An 18,090-nucleotide genomic window follows, 5' to 3' on the forward strand; every position below is an offset into this window, starting at 1 on the left:
AACAATAAAAATCTAATCATGAAAGTTTAGCAATACATTATAAAGAAAAAAAAACATTGTAGCTTGTTGAAAAAGTGAATATAGAAAATGTTTTTGTTTAAAATGATTCCACTGATATTTTATCTTATCACAGTCATAAGCATTGTATTCGTATTAATATGATCACAGTGGCCCCGCATGGGCAGGACCATGCGGCTATTATTTGCTCAAACTTTGGCTAATATTGTGAGCTTTACAAATGTGAAAGAGTCATCTTTGTTTGGGTGTGGGCATTTTCAAAACAGTGCCAAAAGATCTGTACAAATCTGGCCTATGTTTCTGTGCGGCGCGTGTGCACGTGAAAGAAAGAGAGAGCGAGAGACGGAGTGAGAGAGTCTATTCATCATTGATCCGCTGCAGGACTGTGTTTCGGGGGGTGTGAATTATGGGCCCCTGCTGTCACTGTGCCTGCTCTGCGTTGGACACTTCACCTCGCCACTGTAAATTCAAAAGGAGGATTAGACCACATTTTGCTGATCAGTGACTTCCCAAAGCGCATCCTGACCAATCGGCCGCTGCGCCCCCTTTGACTGAAGAATCCCCACACTCCGCTTTTGCATGATTTAGAATCGTGAACGCGGCTGAAGAGACAAGAACGCCCGGTGAAAATTGCAATTTCCACAAACGGGTCTGCGAGGGGGTTGCTCTTAAAAAGCACCATTTCTGTTGGCCCCGTGCGAAAATTGGACGCGCTTGCTGAAGGGTGATGCTGCTACGGAGACGCGCAGGACCCACAGAGGGACGAGACAGGTGAGGTGCGGCTGTGGAGGAGCTGCTGCTGCTGCTGCTGCTGCTGCTGCTGCAGAGAACCAGTGGATGTACAGGACCCAGTCACCCATCAGCCTTTGACCACAGAGTGTGAAGGGAAGAGGAGAGGAGAGGGCACCTGCAGCATCCTCCCGGTACCTGTCCATCTGCCGTGGTGAGTGAGCCAAACGCGTTCAGACATAGAGATGTAAAGGAAACACTGGGCGTAGATGGGGATTTACAGGTACACGGTGGGTGCGCAGTGTATTGCTAGCATCTAACGCAATTGCTGCATTATTAGCACCCCTCCTCTCTCTGGGCTATGTGTGCCGAGCATCGTCTGGATGGTGCATGAAGTGCTCTTTGTGTCTCTTGCAGGTGTAATGTGTTGATGTGTACAATCTGGATATTATGTTGTATATTTCACGTGTTGAACTGGGGCTCCCGGCGTAGCCCAAATGTGCCCAAATGTGAATTGATGTATCAGCATTCAAGATGTTTCTTAACACTGCATTGCATTGATGAGCACAAAGCCTCAGTGAAATCCATCAGTGTATAGTCTAACTCTTAGGAGATTACTGTGCATTGTGTTAAAAACAACAAGAACAAACGTTTAATTAAGGTTTCCCACGCCAAGGAGAGCAAAGGTCTGCTGTGATGATCTGGAACCAGGAGGGCAATTGATTTTGTTGTCGGGCACTTTTAGTTGTGTGACAGGACTGACTGATTATAAATACACAAACAATGTAAATGTACTCTAAAGTGAGCTTACAAAAGAAATGCACAGATACATGAGTGACAACATTGGCCAATGAAAGCCCCTACAGGCCAAGTTTATGTGAAAGTGCTGCCGAACTTGCTCACATTTAAGTGATTTATATGCTGTTTATTGTTTACAACATCATGCCTTACACAACGGCACAGTTTTTCCACAGAAGAGCTATAACAGCCCCCAAAGGCGTGACAGTTGTGTCTGTGTTTTTGTGTTGACTGTTTGGGATGAAAAGACAGTTTCAGACAAAAGAGCGACTGAAGAGAGCAGACGCAGAGGATGGAGTGTGGTAGTTGTCAAATTGGTGAATAGAGTACAGGGGGTAGGCAGAGCATAAGTGACAGAAGCAAAAATGTGTAGCAGAAAGCCGAGCCTGCAGACAGCAGTCTGAGAGGCAGTGAATGGTCTCCCTGTTATCCCTGTTGCCCACACAGACAGCCTCACAGCAGCACTGTGAGCAGGTGCTAACCCAACCATAAAGCTACAACAGGTGCAGCTACTGTTTCACCAGCAACCAAGCCCCATCTCTGACTTACACCAAACCCTCATGTGCACACTTACATTAAAGGCCAACTCGATGAATCCACTTATTTGATTTTGACAAAGTTAAAAGCTCTTGAAGCAATAAGCCATAACAGTTGCAGGTGAAAGAGATGACTGCCCACAGCACCTTTAATGAGTTCTATTGATCACACACAGGTCCCTATTCAATCACACATGCTAAAGCAGGGACAGGGCATCTGGGGCATGTGTGGAGAGGAGCCAGGAAAGCTGCACGCTATGATTAGGCATCAACAACCAGAGCAAAGTTCATGTGGATGGTTCAAGACAAGCTCATTTCTTTAAATGACTGAAATGGCTTTGTGTCTTCGACATGGAACAGGCAGAACAAATCTGTAAAATGGAGTGATGTAACGTAACTGATCCTGTTCCTAACACCCAGAGACTGTGTCGAGCAACCTGCGACAAATTGCCTCTTTACCTACGACAACACTCACTCCTGCTTCTGAACACTGCTGAATTCTACCATTTTATGTTTGAGATTACTGCTGCTGTAATCTTATCTCGAAATACACGTGTGCTACAATAGACCAAGAAATCACACATTGATGATTGAACCAGACTTGTTTTTTCCATGAATGAATAATTTAGGAGTTAGGTTTTCTAATTAAAGCCAAGTGTTTATCTTCATTTTGTTGTTTAAAAGACGAGTAAGCGTGGAAGTGTGTGCTACAGAGCGGTCAAAGGTTTCAAACTGTGTAGGCATCTGGACAGAAAGTGACCTATTACAATGAGACCCTCTGAGCAAAGACTCATGGGAGTTTTAATGTGCTGGATTACGAGGTTAGAGGTTATAGGATTCATGCAGGTATGTTTCATTTACAAGCTAGTAAAAGATGCCACGCCGGATGAGAGCTTTCACCTTTGGCAACCGCGCTAAACACTGTCAAGAGCCCATAACACACTAACGAAGGAGGTTTACATGTGATTTAGAGTTATACCTTCATGTAAAGATGTGCTATGTGCTTTACAACCTATAAGAATAACCATTGCTCAAACAACATTGTATATGGGTCTGTAATAGAAGCAATTTTCAAAGTCACACAAATAATTTAATTTTAAAACAATGCTAAAGTTAGTGGCTTACCTTTTTAGTTTCCATCCAAAAAACTGCAGTCAGAATAGGACCATTCTGTTTCTTGAGGCAGCCGCAAAGAAAACACTTAGCTAAGTGACCTTTCCTAAATGCCACTGCTAAGCCACTTCTTAAATCCTTGCCTATAGTTCATGCTACATATTAGGGCTGCAAGATACATATCACAATAGTGTTTGGAGAGTTATAGACAGGATAAAATGTTTATGGTCAAAAACATGTATAAGAGTGAGTTTGTTGTTTTTTTAAAAAGTACTTGCAAACCTGTGCTGCAGTGTGGCTCAGTAGTTAGAGCTGAACTTTGTATGCATTGGCCAGTGGTCCAAAATGTTCCTGTATCTTCACTTCCACTTCCTGTTTAGCTCTCCTGCCAATGTATTCCCCCAAAATGACACAATGTATCTATTATATATTAATATGTTTAATTAAAAATAAAAATAAATAAAATAAACAAAATAAATAAAATGAATAAATAAATAAAATAAATAAAATAAATAAAATAAATAAAATAAATAAAATAAATAAAATAAATAAAATAAATAAAATAAATAAAATAAATAAAATAAATAGATATATATTTTATTTTTGTGTCTTTTTGTTTACTTTGGCATTATTTGGTGTCTAACAAATAAATCTACTCTAGTCAAAAGAAAGGTGTTTTTTATTGCTAGATACAGTGAAGTCACAGTCTGGTCTTTGTCTTGCAGCTATAGTTATTTTCCTGATGAAGCTTTGTTTGGGTTAATCTCCCTCTCTCCTCCATCCTGTCCTCTAGCTCACCCCTCCCATCTCCCATCTCCCACACAAACACAACTTTTCTCTTTTAATTATGCTTTTCATGTGGGGCTGCAGTCACTGGCGCTGCCCGGAGCAAAGCAGCAACACAATTACACCTACAAGAAATAGAAGCGAGAGATGTGTGTCTGTGTGCACGTGTGTGAGTCTGTGTGCACGTGTGTGAGTCTGTGTGCACGTGTGTGAGTCTGTGTGCACGTGTGTGTCTGTGTGCACGTGTGTGTCTGTGTGCACGTGTGTGTCTGTGTGCATGTCTGTGTGTGTGTGTGTGTGTCTGTGTGCATGTCTGTGTGTGTGTGTGTGTGCATGTCTGTGTGTGTGTGTGCGTGTGTGTGTGTGCATGTCTGTGTCTGTGTGTGCGTGTGTGTGTGTGTGTGCATGTCTGTGTGTGTGTGTGCGTGTGTGTGTGTGTGTGTGCATGTCTGTGTCTGTGTGTGCGTGTGTGTGTGTGTGTGTGTGTGCATGTCTGTGTCTGTGTGTGTGTGGATGTCAATCTACCAGCAGCTCTTTGGCATTTTGATTTCAAATGTGTGTAGACCTCCTAGTGAGAGCTGTGATCCTCCAGAAGAGACATATTTATTGCTTGTGGCGATCACAGTACAAAGAAAAACACGCAGTGGTTTTGAGTTGAAACATTTCTCTAGTCCACACCATCAATTAGAAACAGCATTATGGTAATGATAATTAATCAAAGATAGTTAATGTATTGTTTTTTATAATGGTGATACAACCAACAAACACACAAGCCATTACCCCTTGTGCTACTCATAATAGAAGAAGTTTGGACATGGTTGAAAGTGAAAAGAATAGGCAAAAGATTCCCCTTCATCAAACTGGATTCAGACACTAGTTCTCAACCAACAAGGATTAACAGAACGATTGCCCCCAAACAACGCCTTGACTAAATAATCATTGTCTTGTTTCAAATTTTAAAAAAATGGTCACTTGTGATAAGAAACCCCAGACTGCACATTACACCGTGTGGTTGATAGGAGTCCATTCCCACCTCCCCTGTCGCCGTGTGGAGACTGCATCACTGCTGCCGCACGTATGTGGCCGCGGTGCACGTGTGTCGGAGAGGTGTGCACTGCATACTGGCTCGGGGCTATGTGCGCTGAATGTATATGTGCTTACTGCAGTCAAACTCTGGTTAGTAACGTTCGCCCTTGCTGCTGCAGCTCCTTACAGCGCCATAAATATACTGTGCCTGTGTCGTCTCACCCCTATACACCATCATTGATATATCGCCTGTTTTACGACACGCATATCGCTGTTTTGATTACATTCTTGCTTGTGTAGATTATCCATAAGCTGGCTTTATCCATGCAGGCGAGAATGTGGCTGTCACCACGCGGGCTTTAGGCAGGAGGTCTGATTAGAGCCTGGTGGGAGAGTCCTGCTCGCTCGCTGCTCTGTCCGTCCTATTTTAATTACCTATGGCACACACCCAGGAGAATAGCACTCTTCCCTCGTGCCTCTGTTCTTCCTCCCTTCTTTTCGTTTCTCCTCCTTCTGTTCTGTTTCTCTCCTCCATACACTTAACCTGATAGGCGCAGCTGCATCAGTGGTCCGCGCGGACGTAACCCCTGCATTAGCATATAAACGACCCCGCAGATTGAGTAGTGTTTTAGGATATTTAACTGCAAAAGACAGATTCCCTTAACTTTGATTAGCGGCGCTCCCGGTGGACAGGAGAGGCCTCTTGAGGGTGTATAGCCTTGATGAGCTGAAAACTGATTTTAGAGTGTGTGTGCGTGTATATGAGACAGTTTTGTGCATATTGTCCGATGCTATCACAATTTGAACAGGAGCAAAATTGTCCTAGATCCACCGAAATGGTTTATGACTAGAGCCACTTTTCCCTTCAAGCATCAGTGAGATAATATAGTGCTCTTAGATAAAGCTTCAGACAGCAAAAGGGCTGAAACAGTAAGATGTGGTTACGATAAGTGATGCTGGCATATCTTTCCAGTCTGTCTAGAGCTCCTATTTTGTGTCTTCCCGTGTATATCATGCATATTTTAGCCAAAATATAAGTGTGATACAGTATTTGTTGATACAGCATTGACATCATAAGCTGCTGTATTGAAAAAACTTCACGTTTTAGTACATTCAATAGTGAGAGAAAGTTGGTATATTCACTGTTTTGTCTATTTCATAAACAGAATGTGCATGCAATGGTTCAACAACAAATAAGTTGTATTTGTTCCTTTTGAATCAGATTATATAGATCTTATATAGATATTGTATAGATTATCTCGTACAATTTATCATTGATCCCATCAGTCGCCGTGTAGTGATATTAACGTATCGTGAGCCATGTATTGTATCAAATCAACAGGGACTTTATGAATAAATGTGAGCAATATGCCAAAAACGTATATCCTGATTTTCCTGGAGCTAGATTATTTTTTCAATTTAATCATAATTTATGTATGGCACATTTTGTATCCTTATATTGCCACAAAGATGTAAATAAAGTCTTCTTCTTTAGAACGTCCACATTTCCTTGTGATTGGTTAAATCCACCTGTCACTCACTCACCATGACAGAGGCTGACCAATCAGGATGGGTGGGGGAAAGTGTCTGTGGCATTTAATATCAGCAGATCGTCACAAGGATGAGATGCCAATTTTTTGCCATCTCATATGTTGGCATTCCCAGCCCTGCTCAGTGATCAGTTGTGAGTGTTTTTGTGTCAGTCTTGCAAAATAAATTGGTTCGTTCTATACTCCGGCTGTTTGCTTTGTTTAAACATATTTCACAGTTTAAATGTGACAAACAATGAAAGCTTTTGTTCAGTAATTGCTACATATCTTTAATTTTAAACATATTTTGGCACTCGTGCATTCAGGTGCAGCACAAATAGTTTCACAATAAAGACACTTATCAATGTTTCGTGTGAACTACTTGTTTATCAGAAATGCAGAATAATTTGCTATAAGGGGAACTACCTTACAGGAAGAACATTGCATTTACTGGACATTGTCGGTTTAATCTGACAATCTGATTTAGACTAATAATGAAGTTACAGTGGTTGTGGAGTGGTGCAGCAGAGTGTGAAGGTGACCCATTTCTCCCAGTTTAGCCCATGTCTGTGTTTGCGCCTGTAGGACATCTCACTGTGTTCAAGTCCTTTTGACTGCACAGACGAAAGCATCTTAGAAATGATTTATGTTTTCCTATTGAATCAGGTCTCCAAATCCTCAAGAGAACTTATTTGACCTTCCAGTCAGTGAACAAAACCTGAAGGCGCTTTAAAACATGTGATTTGTGAGGGTCGTCTTTTCCCATCCCCCGCATCGCTAAGAAGCATTCAGATCATTAGTTTATCATTACCTAACACAAACTATGAGCTCAATCCAATGCTGGTAGCAGTATTCAATAATATATTACTACCACTACTATATACTATTTTGCTTTGGTTCATATTGTACTCTATAGTCATGTTTGCCTTGGAGAACATCCCACCCTGTTCGTTTTTACATCTACTGCAATAGACCATCCCTGCCCAGCTTTGCTACTGGTTGCTACGGTAACAGCAGCACAGAGTATGGCGACTAAACAATAATGGAGAGTCTGTGCACGAGCAGACCTAATCACAGTGACACATACAGTATGATGAGTGAAATGTCAAGATGCACGCTCCTAATGCAGCTTTGAGAATGATTCCCAGTGAAATGTCGCCAAATAAATCCATCCTTTTATGCAGATTTAGAAATGCACTGAGAGTATTTATGCAGATATCAATGGGGCTGTACACATTTAGTCATTTAGTTGATGGTGTCCTCGATGACCACAGTTTTTTGTAAGTCGGATGATTATTTTTGGGCTACTTAAAAAGGATTTATATTCACAACAGCGGAAAGTCGAAGAAAAGAGTGAGATATCTTGAGATTTAGGAGTGAATTATAGTAAAGATATTCGCAAATGTGTGAAATCCTGTGATCTTGTGGTGTTGCCAGTGTTGTAACAATACTAACATTTCAAACTCGATTTGATACTATTGAATAGGCTCAATACATATTTCCTCAATAATAAAACACAAACTTTCCATGTGGCCTTATATCAGCTCTGATGAAACTCAAGATGATTCTAAAACTATTCAGAAAAAGGTCAAATTTGGTGCAATTTATGTGATTTCTTTCTTTTTTTTTCAGTATTGATAGTTGTTGGTTGTAGATTTGGTACTATTTTTCTAACTGCCTTCGTTGTCAGCCTTAGTGTACTTTGCATCAAATACATGGCCTTATCATTATTATCATCATAGACACTTACTTTTAGAAAAAAAACTTGAATAGTTAAATAGCCATTGGAAAAGACAGTATGATAAATGATGATTAATGTTATTATAACCAATTTCAGGCTATTGGTATTCGTTTATTTCCCCCTGAATATCCATAAGGTGAACAATGACACTTAGCGCACAGAGCCTGGATGTGATACAGGCAGCACTCGCAATTATGAGCAAAAATTACGGACAAAATTCTCTGTGGCACCTAAACATAGAACAGAATATATTTTTACTAGCGTGAGTTAGTCGGGTCATGTAATACAACATATGGACACAATGAAGGTGAAATTAGCTGATTACACCTCTAGATGACCCACTGATTGGTTAATGATGAGCATGTTAGAAGATGCTTTGCTAATGGATACTTGATGAGTCCAGATTGCAGCACAGGTCTGTCAGTAACATCCCATAATATCCATGTCACACCATCTAATCCAATCACACCATTACGAGCGAACACAAATCAGAATCCCTGTCTCCATTTGCCTAATTTTGTAGCCCGCTTTCACACACCATCAGCCTATTTTTAAAGCTTGATGAGCTCCTATCTGTTCAGCTCCATCTTTTATCCTCAGTCGTTTCTTGTGGGAAATGGCACAACCTTTGATATCGGAAGTTTTAACATAGAAAAGGCCTTGAAAGTCCCTTTATAGCTCAGGGCTTTAAAAATACTGCCTTTGTCATGGGATCGGTCAGCAGTGGACTTCTCATAAAGTCGGCCTTGGCCCAGATTTCATGGTTTATCTTTTCAATCAAAAATCTTAATCAATATGCGCTCTAATGAGGAGGTTGCTTAATGATCGGCCCCAGGGTTTGGACATGCGCACAGGGGAAGGTTACTAAAAAATTCAGGCTTTGATCAGTTGGATTGATTTTTTGTTTTTAATTTGATCCATAGTATGAGAAAGAATTAGGAAAAAATGGGTGAAAAATACTTAATACTATACTAATAATATAGACAGCTAGTTATGTCAATCTAGACACTAAAGACTGTGAATGTGAAGAATGTGATGTATTGAAAATAATATTAATAATAATAATTGTAACTTATTAGGTGTCAATACATGAATTGCGTTATATATTTTGCTAAATTAGTTTCTGATTAAATAATGCAATTTCCTGGTATGCTAATAGTGTTGTTTAGTGCGAACGGGAGACCCAGTGGCCGCGACAAATGCATCACATGACAGAAAAGATGCATTTCGGACAAATAACCAGCTATTTTGATGATTCTGTTCCCACACCCAATTTCCAATCATTTGTTTTGTAGATTTTTACAATTTCAAAGTTGCACAAAATGACGATCTGACCATCAGAGCAAAGTTCTGCAAATTAAATAGTAGTGTTTTTGCATTTAGCTGTAAGACACCTCTCTCTATGCGCCGCCCATAATACTCAAGTCTCAGTAGCCTATACATCCAGTCTGAAGAATAATCATTAGGCACTCGGATGAAACAAGGCAACCCCCTCCTGCCTTTTCCCGCCTCCTCCTCCTCCATTTGATGAGGAAAGCTGCTTAGATGTGTCAAACCTGCAATCTGTAGGCAAGCGTTTCATTTGAAGCATCCCCTGAGTATAGCCCGACGCCTCTGATGTCTTTAAACAGAGCGCCACTTCAACTTATGTAGGCTACGATCTGAAGTGGTGGGCCGCGCAGGCGAATACGCACAATGCATCGCTGCTTGCTGTGTACAAAAATAGCTGTTATAATCACCTTAGCAACTACCGCAATGTCCAATACATTTAGATTTATCATACTGTGAAATGACAAGTGAAAAGGAAGTGGAGTGAATAAAGGTAGTGGTGGTTTAATGGGGGAAGGCGGATGAAAGGGAGCGGGAGGGGGTTGGAGAAAAGGGAACGTGGTTTTGAGGATAACAGCCACAGCATTCACACCACTCGCACTGTTTGGACAATTTGTAACCTTTCTTTTCATTTATTCCCCATTGAAGACCATATTAGCCAGGAGTTTGTAGAGAGAGAAAGAACAGACTACTCTGCCCTTTTGGTTCCTCTCATCTTCTCTCTTTTATAACTTTTTTTGTTGCTGTTGTTGTTGCTCATCCTCACATCAAAGACAAGCAATCCGCACAGCTTTCACACAGGATGTTGGAGGAGAGCTTTTAAATTTGAACATGTGTTTTGATTGTCGATTGTTCTTAGGCTGGTAATAACACAGTTGTACAGAGATGGGGTATTGTATCAAATGCTTAAGATGTAGTTGAAACATTTGAGTAACCATATGTGTTGATGTGTTATGGCTAAAGATGCAAATCATATTTTTATAGTTCAACCACAAAAAACGTTCCAGGACATTTTATTGTCCAGTAAAGTTCCTCTACTCCCAAAATGCTGCCAAAGATATAGGAGAGAGAGGTGGAGAAAGAAATTGCATATAAAAAACTGTGCGCTATGACAATTCTGCCACTCGGGCTCGGTCCATAAACAGCACATTTTGGACGCAGTGTAAAATCCTAATGGCACTCTGAGCTCTACTTTGAGCACGCTTGATTGAAAGCTTTGTTAACCATTGACCACAACAATAACATTGTCCATCTGTGCTAAGTTTATGCCCTTTCGCTTCCCTCTCTGTCCCATCTTAAGGGAAAACCTCCTGCTTTTAAAATCTAACTGCCCATAATACAACCACCATATGCTTGACTTGTTGTGGAGAAAACACCAAATTGTCTTTGTAACCTGCTGAATGCCCAGTCTCTCTGTGTGTGGTTTTGGGAGCCTTTTAGTTCACACAGTTTAACAATGGAGTGACATTTTGAACAATGCATCACCTTTTCAGCAGTGTGTAGAGAATATTAGGCACCGATAGCCACCCTGCTGCTCTGCTGACCCTGTCACGTCCACATAAAGAAACCTGTCAAATACTCAACACCAACTGTACACGCTATCATATTCAAATGCATATTCAAATATGGCACACCACAGTGAATTTTGACTTTCTCCTTTTGATCACAGAATGTGTCCTGCTGCCATGGCGACCGTAGCTCCTCCCCTCACGTTTCTTCTTCTGCTACTTCAAATGGCTGACGGCTCATTCCCAGAGGAGCCCAATCCGCTCAGCTACGTCCCTGTGGAGGGTATGTGTGTCCTTCCCTCTTTGAGAGTGTGTGCGTGCGCTGTTGATAAATGGATCTGTGCTAGAAGTGGAAATCGGGGGTCAGAGGTCGGAGCGCGGGTGCAGGAGATGGGTTCCGAGCTGGAATACTAAAATAACATCTGATCGGAGTCTTCAGCGTGAGCTAGATTTTTGAATAAGGAAATGAGAAAGTGCAAATTCTGACTCTGGCTGTCTGCGAGGGAGAGGCAGAGACAATTAAAGGGGATGAGGCGGTGCGGATGACAAACGAGAGGGCTGAGGGTGGAGATGGGAAGGGGAGGAGACAGGCAGGTGGAGATGGATCGCTGCGCTCCTCCATGACTCCCCTGCAGTCAAGGACAACAAGACCGTTTCACAATCTGTCTCCTGGTGACAAGGACTCCCTGTGGAGACCAGTGTCCTCCATCATCACAAACTTCTTCACAGTCAACAATGTGACACTTCCACTCATTTCCTGTTTATGTAAAACTATTGAAATACCATGAGATGTTGAAGTCGCAAATCAATGAAGGACACTTGCATTGTAAAGCAGGGATGCCAAGATTATTTGGTTAAATCGATAATTGTGATAATTCAGGTCACAATAGAATAAATAAATACAAATGTTAATTATGACAATTTTAGAATCAACATTAAGTCTTTTTAATTCAATCTATGTCCAAAAAAATCATCTAAATGCAAACATTTACATTCTATCTGTCACATTATCTTAATGTTGTCATTCAGAAAGTTTAATTGAATCTAGTCATAAATTCAAGGAGTATGGGAATGAAAGAAGATTAAAGATTTCACTGTTGTTTGGTCACCGTCTCAGTAATTGTGAATAATCGTTAAATCTGATACACTCTGGAAGTTAAAAGTCAGCACTAACTCCACTACAGTTTTACATAGTGGCACTATTCTATAACAAATGTGATATGATTAGAGATGTCAAGAATATTCAGTTAATCGACAATCGTGATTATTCAGGTAACAATATACACATTAAGAACTGTGACGATTTTAAAAGCAAAATTATTATTATTACTTTCAGTTCCATTTATACTCCAAAAAAGTAAACTTAATAAGTGTAAACGCTTTTGTTCGTTTTCTTATCTGGCTGTTTTTTGTCAAATTACCAGTAACTTAATGTTTGAGTTTGATTTCAGAAAGATCGTCACATACTTGAGGAATGGTTATCTAGACAATAGGAATGAAAGAAAGATTTCACAGTTGGCCATGGGGTCAGTAAGCGTGACTAATTGTAAAATCGTGATGTGAATATTTCTGACTCTAAAATATGATGTCATGACCTCCCTAGACATGCAACATAATTTTAGATAAGACACTGTTGTCCTTGACAGCCCAAGATGGAAACATGTTCCCAGATTAAGGACCAAACATCATGACTCAGTGCACAATTCAATCAAATAAAAACACCCTTACAAATCTCAGCAGCACCCCTTTAAGACTGACCACCTTGAAGCGTACATTGTTTTAGATTTTCCGCATTGAAACAGAGATTACAAAGCTACCTTGTAAAGTATACAGGGACATTTAAACAGAAGTTGCCCTTCTCTATCCTCAGCTGACACACTTAAACATGTCCGCCCCCTTGTCGTGTCTAATTCTTTTTCCCTGCTTGTTTTGATCCATCAGTGGTGAGGCGGTACCCCGTGTTTCTGGGCAGGGCTCACCGTTCGGCTCAGAGGCAGGAGCTGCACATCCAAACCGTCCTCCAAGTTAACCGCACACTCTACATAGGAGCCAGGTAACCAACAGCAACCACCTCCAACTGTGTGTGTTACTGACGTCTTCGCATTAATATTCCTTTTTTATGTCCCGGCTTCCATCTGCTGTCATTCTGTGGACGATGGTTGTCAGAATGATGGTCCCAATTGCTGTTGCTAAATGTCAAGCTGTTTGTTCACACTCGCCACCAAGACATAGTTGTTGGTTTTTTGTTAGTTTTTTTTAATGTACATCTCAAGTTCATGAGAGATTTACTGTTTTTGAAAGAACGGTCAAAACTAGAAATCCACAACTATTGAACGTTATCATTATTTGTTAGCGATTGGCTTCACAAACCTGCAATAATAATGTCTTAAAGTCCTTTCAACCGACAACAATCACACCTGGAGTTGTATAATGGCACCACTTTCTGAAGCTATTGTGTTGCGAGAGAGAGAGAGAGAGAGAGAGAGAGAGAGAGAGAGAGAGAGAGAGAGAGAGAGAGAGAGAGAGAGAGAGAGAGATAAACATCTATATGTTTATATTTTAAAGCCACATTTTTTCTTTATTTTAAATATGTTTTAAATTTCTATTTTAAGTATTGAAAGTACTGGCTTTGTATTTAAGGCCTTAGTACTGTAGTATGGTACTTTTAGTAGTATTATTGGAGGTATTAACAAAAGGTAATTCTAGTTGTAGTAATTTATGCAGCCGTAGTATAAAGAGGTAGATTTTAAAGTGCAAGTGAAAAAGCACTACCTCATAATATACCTATTCTATATTTTGTTAACTTGTTTGTGTAATCTTCCAATATTCAAAACCCATATTTACTGTCTGAGTTGTCTCTTGTTGTCTCTTTCGTGCCGGTGTCGTCTTCTTGTTCTTGTGACAAATTTGATTACCCCCTCTTGTCTTGCATGTGTTGGGCAGAGATGATTTGTACAGAGTGGAGCTGGATAACATGGCTGGGGAAGAAATGTTCTACAGCAAGGTAAAACTCATTTTCATGTCCAATGAAGGGAATCAAAATGGACTATCAAAATTATAATATAGAGATTTTCTTTCTCCTTTTGTTAGAAGCGGACGTGGGAATCCTATAAAAACGACATCCGAGTGTGCCGAATGAAGGGCAAACACGAGGTATATTACAATAAACACAGCACTTTGAAAGTCACTCTTATGCACCAGCTACAATATCCATGCTATCACACGCTTGGACGGACACCACAGCTGTCGGAGAAAACTTATTTCCTGTGGGCACACCTTCACACGCTATTTACACAAATTTGATTTTGTTGGTGCAAAATCAACCTATCTAATCACAGCCACTCACAGAAATGTGTGGAGCCTGAAATCATCTCCACATCTATTCCAGTCACCATGTTTTAGACCACAGCTGAAGTGGACAGAAACCATTTACCATTCAATTCTGGTAAGACTGACCGATTTATAAATACCGTATATAACAAGGTTGGTTGAATAAATGCCACAGTGCCAACGGCCGAATCCAATCGAGACAAAAACTGGAACGCGAAAACGAAGCAATGAGAAAACGTTGGAGAGCAAACTGAGCCGAAAGACTGACACAGCTCTGGGGAGCAAACAGTAATTGAAATCACTTGAGGAGAGGCACTAAATGCGGGGACATGTGTGTAGGTGGATGGAGCCAAAAGGCTGAGGACACCAGGAGAGCTGAGGCTTTAAAAGAACAGATAACATCAAATGATTGAAGGGAAAAATAACATTTGAAAAAAAAAGGATAAAACGAGTGGGAGTTTGGCTTGAGGCAGGAGCAATGGCAGGAGAGCGAAAAGTCAGAAGCAACTGCTACAGCCAGTTATGTCCCTGTAAATGTAAGATGTTATTATGGATGCTGTTGTGCTGCATTAGTGACGCAAAATGACAGCTTTAAAAATGACAATTATCGTTTCATGCATTGTATCAAGAGTAAATGTCAATCTTTTGAAAGTAAAATGTTTTTTTTTTCTCCTTGGGTGGGATTTAAACCACATTTAATGCTAATGCCTTATTAGGCCGTGTGGTATGAACGAACACGGGCATAATTTAGCATGAATTATTCTGCAACACAAAAGAGCACTGTTCTGCCACCATTTGTCAAACAATCAAATGATCTGCAAATCAAAATTATGCAAAGCACTCCTCGTTCGGATGAAAAATAGTCTGGGGAAAATGGAGCTTTGTCAGGTGTATTTGCAAACATTTAAAGAGAGATTTAATATTTGCCATGATTCTTCGGGGGAATCTTATCTATAACACAGAGGCGTATCTCCAGGTTTGAGCATCTTGTCTGACAGCAGCGCTATGATCAGACTGTGCTGAAATATAGCCACAGAGGGATTACCGTGGCAACCGCTCTCATCAACTTTTACATTCCCAGGAAGCAGCTTTAAAATTCACCTCAATCTTCACCCTGCACTTTGAAGCCAGATTTAAAGTGTGTTTCCTGTTGTTCCTTGATGGGGAGCGTGCTTGATAATGCCATTTCCTCTGAGGATTGTGGTGTTAAAACCATATTTCTCTGCCTGGTGGTCCCCGCGTTGCCAACTGGTAGTTTGAAGCTCAACAACATTCCTTTTTAGGTGCAACTAATAATTATCTGCTTGTATTTAATCCCTCATTTGTGGTCTTTATCATTCCTGAAGGGCGAGTGTCGCAATTTCATCAAGGTGCTGCTCAGCCAGCCAGACGGCCTGTTTGTGTGTGGAACAAATGCCTTCAATCCTCTGTGTGCAAATTACACTGTAAGTACATCGATCTGTTTTATGCAGCTCATTTAAGTGAAATGTCAATAAGTGTATGGTTTATTGTAAACACACAAGTTATTGTTGTGTTTATTTAAAATAGGGACGTCAAAATGTTACAGTTTTGATTATTGTGAGAGGAAATATGACATAACAATAACAAAATAGACACTAAAAATAATTTCTGATATCCTTAATTTTCTTTTGTTCACATAATGCCTCATCTCATATGTAACGAACTTCATGAAATCAAACCTTTGGAGTGATAATTAGTTAATATGACATAAACAACCAAATAGAAACTTTTTTTAAATGTAAATTTGGCCTCACAATTATTTTAACATAAAATCTTTGCTCTCTAAATGATATGTTGCCTTGAAAAATCAAAATGATCTATTCAGCGATAATCTTGACGTTCCTAATTTGTGCACATACAGACAAACTAAAAGTATTGTTAAAAAAATATAGTGTCTTCTAGGTCAGTGGCACAGTAAATGCTTATTGAGCCACAAAACCTTTATACTTTATTATATTTTCTGTTACTTTTATGTTGAAAAAAAGACCATGCGAGATTCTTATTTTCCATTTCTCCTCGTTGCAGAGAGACTCTTTGGAGATGATGGGCGAGTCTGTGAGTGGCATGGCACGCTGCCCGTATGATCCGAGACACGCCAACGTGGCTCTGTTCGCAGGTACAGGCTGCCCTTGTGTTTACCTTTACCACTGATTTATGGCAGTGCTGCACTTATTTGGTTTTAATCTTCCCGACCTTGTGCTATCTCGCCATCCCTTCTTCTTAATCTTCCCTGTCCGCATGTTCAAACGTGTGTGCTTTTTCCGCCTCAGATGGAAGTCTCTTCACCGGCACCGTGACAGACTTTTTAGCCATTGATGCTGTGATCTATCGCAGCCTCGGCGACAGCCCCGCCCTGCGCACCGTCAAACACGACTCCAAATGGTTTCGAGGTACTTCAAAATTAGACCGCTTTTTCTTGTCGCAACAGCTCCTGATAAGGTTCAACGCTTACGAATAAAGCTATAAGAGAAGATAGGATTTGATTGGTAGATGAATCTCTAAGTGGAGCACTCTTGGACAGATGTGATGTATTGAGGTTAGTCTGACTCCTCTCAGTCAAGCCCATCGTTCACCGCTGAAAAACAAACCACACAGGTCAAGTCAAGAACATCAGGATGAATAAATGATACGTAATGTGTATCTTCTTGTCCATTATGATAAATTAAACAGCACATGTATATTTAATGAGACCCAGTGGACGCCAGCGGTCCTTGTTGATGTGAATGTTATTACTATGGCTGTTTTTGCACTTTGCTCCCAGCGCGCTCCTCCACAGTGAAATGCATAAATACAAGTGTGGGAATTTTCTAATAATAATAATCATTTTGTTTTGCAGAGCCGTACTTTGTGAGTGCCATGGAGTATGGGCCACATATTTACTTCTTCTTCAGAGAGATGGCCATGGAGTTTCATCATCTCGAAAAGGTGAGTATTCAACAAATCAATCATAGTCATTGTTCAATTTTAATAGTCATTCAAGCTTTAGCAGATATTTGAATGATCAAATATCAAATGTAAGATGATGTTAAAGTAAATATTTTCCTTGAGCCAAACATCGAGCTGAAACGTTTTCCGTACAGTCTTTAAATGGCACATATTATGCCAAATCAGTTTCACTTTTATCAAATCAAATCAAATCAAATCAATTTATTTTTGTAAGGCCCAAAATCACAACAACAGTTGCCTCTGAGGGCCACAGGGAGAAATGAATCAACAATGTCTGTGGTGGCGATGGAGTCAGACAATGTCTGTGATGGCGAGGGACGATGTCCCAGGGTCCTCTGTCCTTAGACTCTCCTTCTCGGCCAGGAAAAACTACAAAAAAAACCTCTTTGGGAAAAAAGCGTAGAAACCTGGAGGAGTTCCAGTGAAGGAGAGATCCGACTCTCACAGACGGACAGACGGACACGAGGAGACTGGAGCTGGACCCACTCTTCAGGCAGAAGAGGGACCGTCTGAGGCGAGCTGGACCCACTCTTCAGGCAGATGAGGGACCGTCGGAGTCGAGCAGGACCCACTCTTCAGGCAGATGAGGGACCGTCGGAGGCGAACTGGACCCACTCCTCAGGCAGATGAGGGACCGTGGGAGGCGAGCTGGACCCACTCTTCAGGTAGATGAGGCACCG

At 40.7% G+C, this 18,090-nt stretch overlaps 1 protein-coding gene across 2 annotated transcripts in view; it reads left to right on the forward strand.

Moving 5' to 3' along the window:
- The first annotated feature begins 700 nt into the window (after positions 1 to 700).
- LOC140356393 (semaphorin-6B-like) overlaps positions 701 to 18,090 on the forward strand; it is a 28,668-nt gene continuing 11,278 nt past the window's right edge. Inside the window, exons 1-10 of one of the 2 annotated variants that reach the window (XM_072441291.1) lie at positions 774 to 789; positions 895 to 961; positions 11,275 to 11,396; positions 13,055 to 13,166; positions 14,057 to 14,117; positions 14,204 to 14,266; positions 15,790 to 15,888; positions 16,490 to 16,580; positions 16,735 to 16,854; positions 17,301 to 17,389. In XM_072441291.1, the coding sequence (XP_072297392.1) occupies positions 11,276 to 11,396; positions 13,055 to 13,166; positions 14,057 to 14,117; positions 14,204 to 14,266; positions 15,790 to 15,888; positions 16,490 to 16,580; positions 16,735 to 16,854; positions 17,301 to 17,389 (756 nt within the window). In that variant the 5' untranslated portion in view covers positions 774 to 789; positions 895 to 961; position 11,275. Of the gene's footprint in view, positions 962 to 11,274; positions 11,397 to 13,054; positions 13,167 to 14,056; positions 14,118 to 14,203; positions 14,267 to 15,789; positions 15,889 to 16,489; positions 16,581 to 16,734; positions 16,855 to 17,300; positions 17,390 to 18,090 lie in introns of both variants that reach the window. The other variant, XM_072441289.1, reaches the window with a different exon arrangement.

This window comes from Eucyclogobius newberryi, unplaced genomic scaffold (assembly GCF_026437365.1).
Source record: "Eucyclogobius newberryi isolate DKJ021-1_F unplaced genomic scaffold, fEucNew1.0.hap1 SCAF_12, whole genome shotgun sequence".
NCBI lineage: Eukaryota > Metazoa > Chordata > Actinopteri > Gobiiformes > Gobiidae > Eucyclogobius > Eucyclogobius newberryi.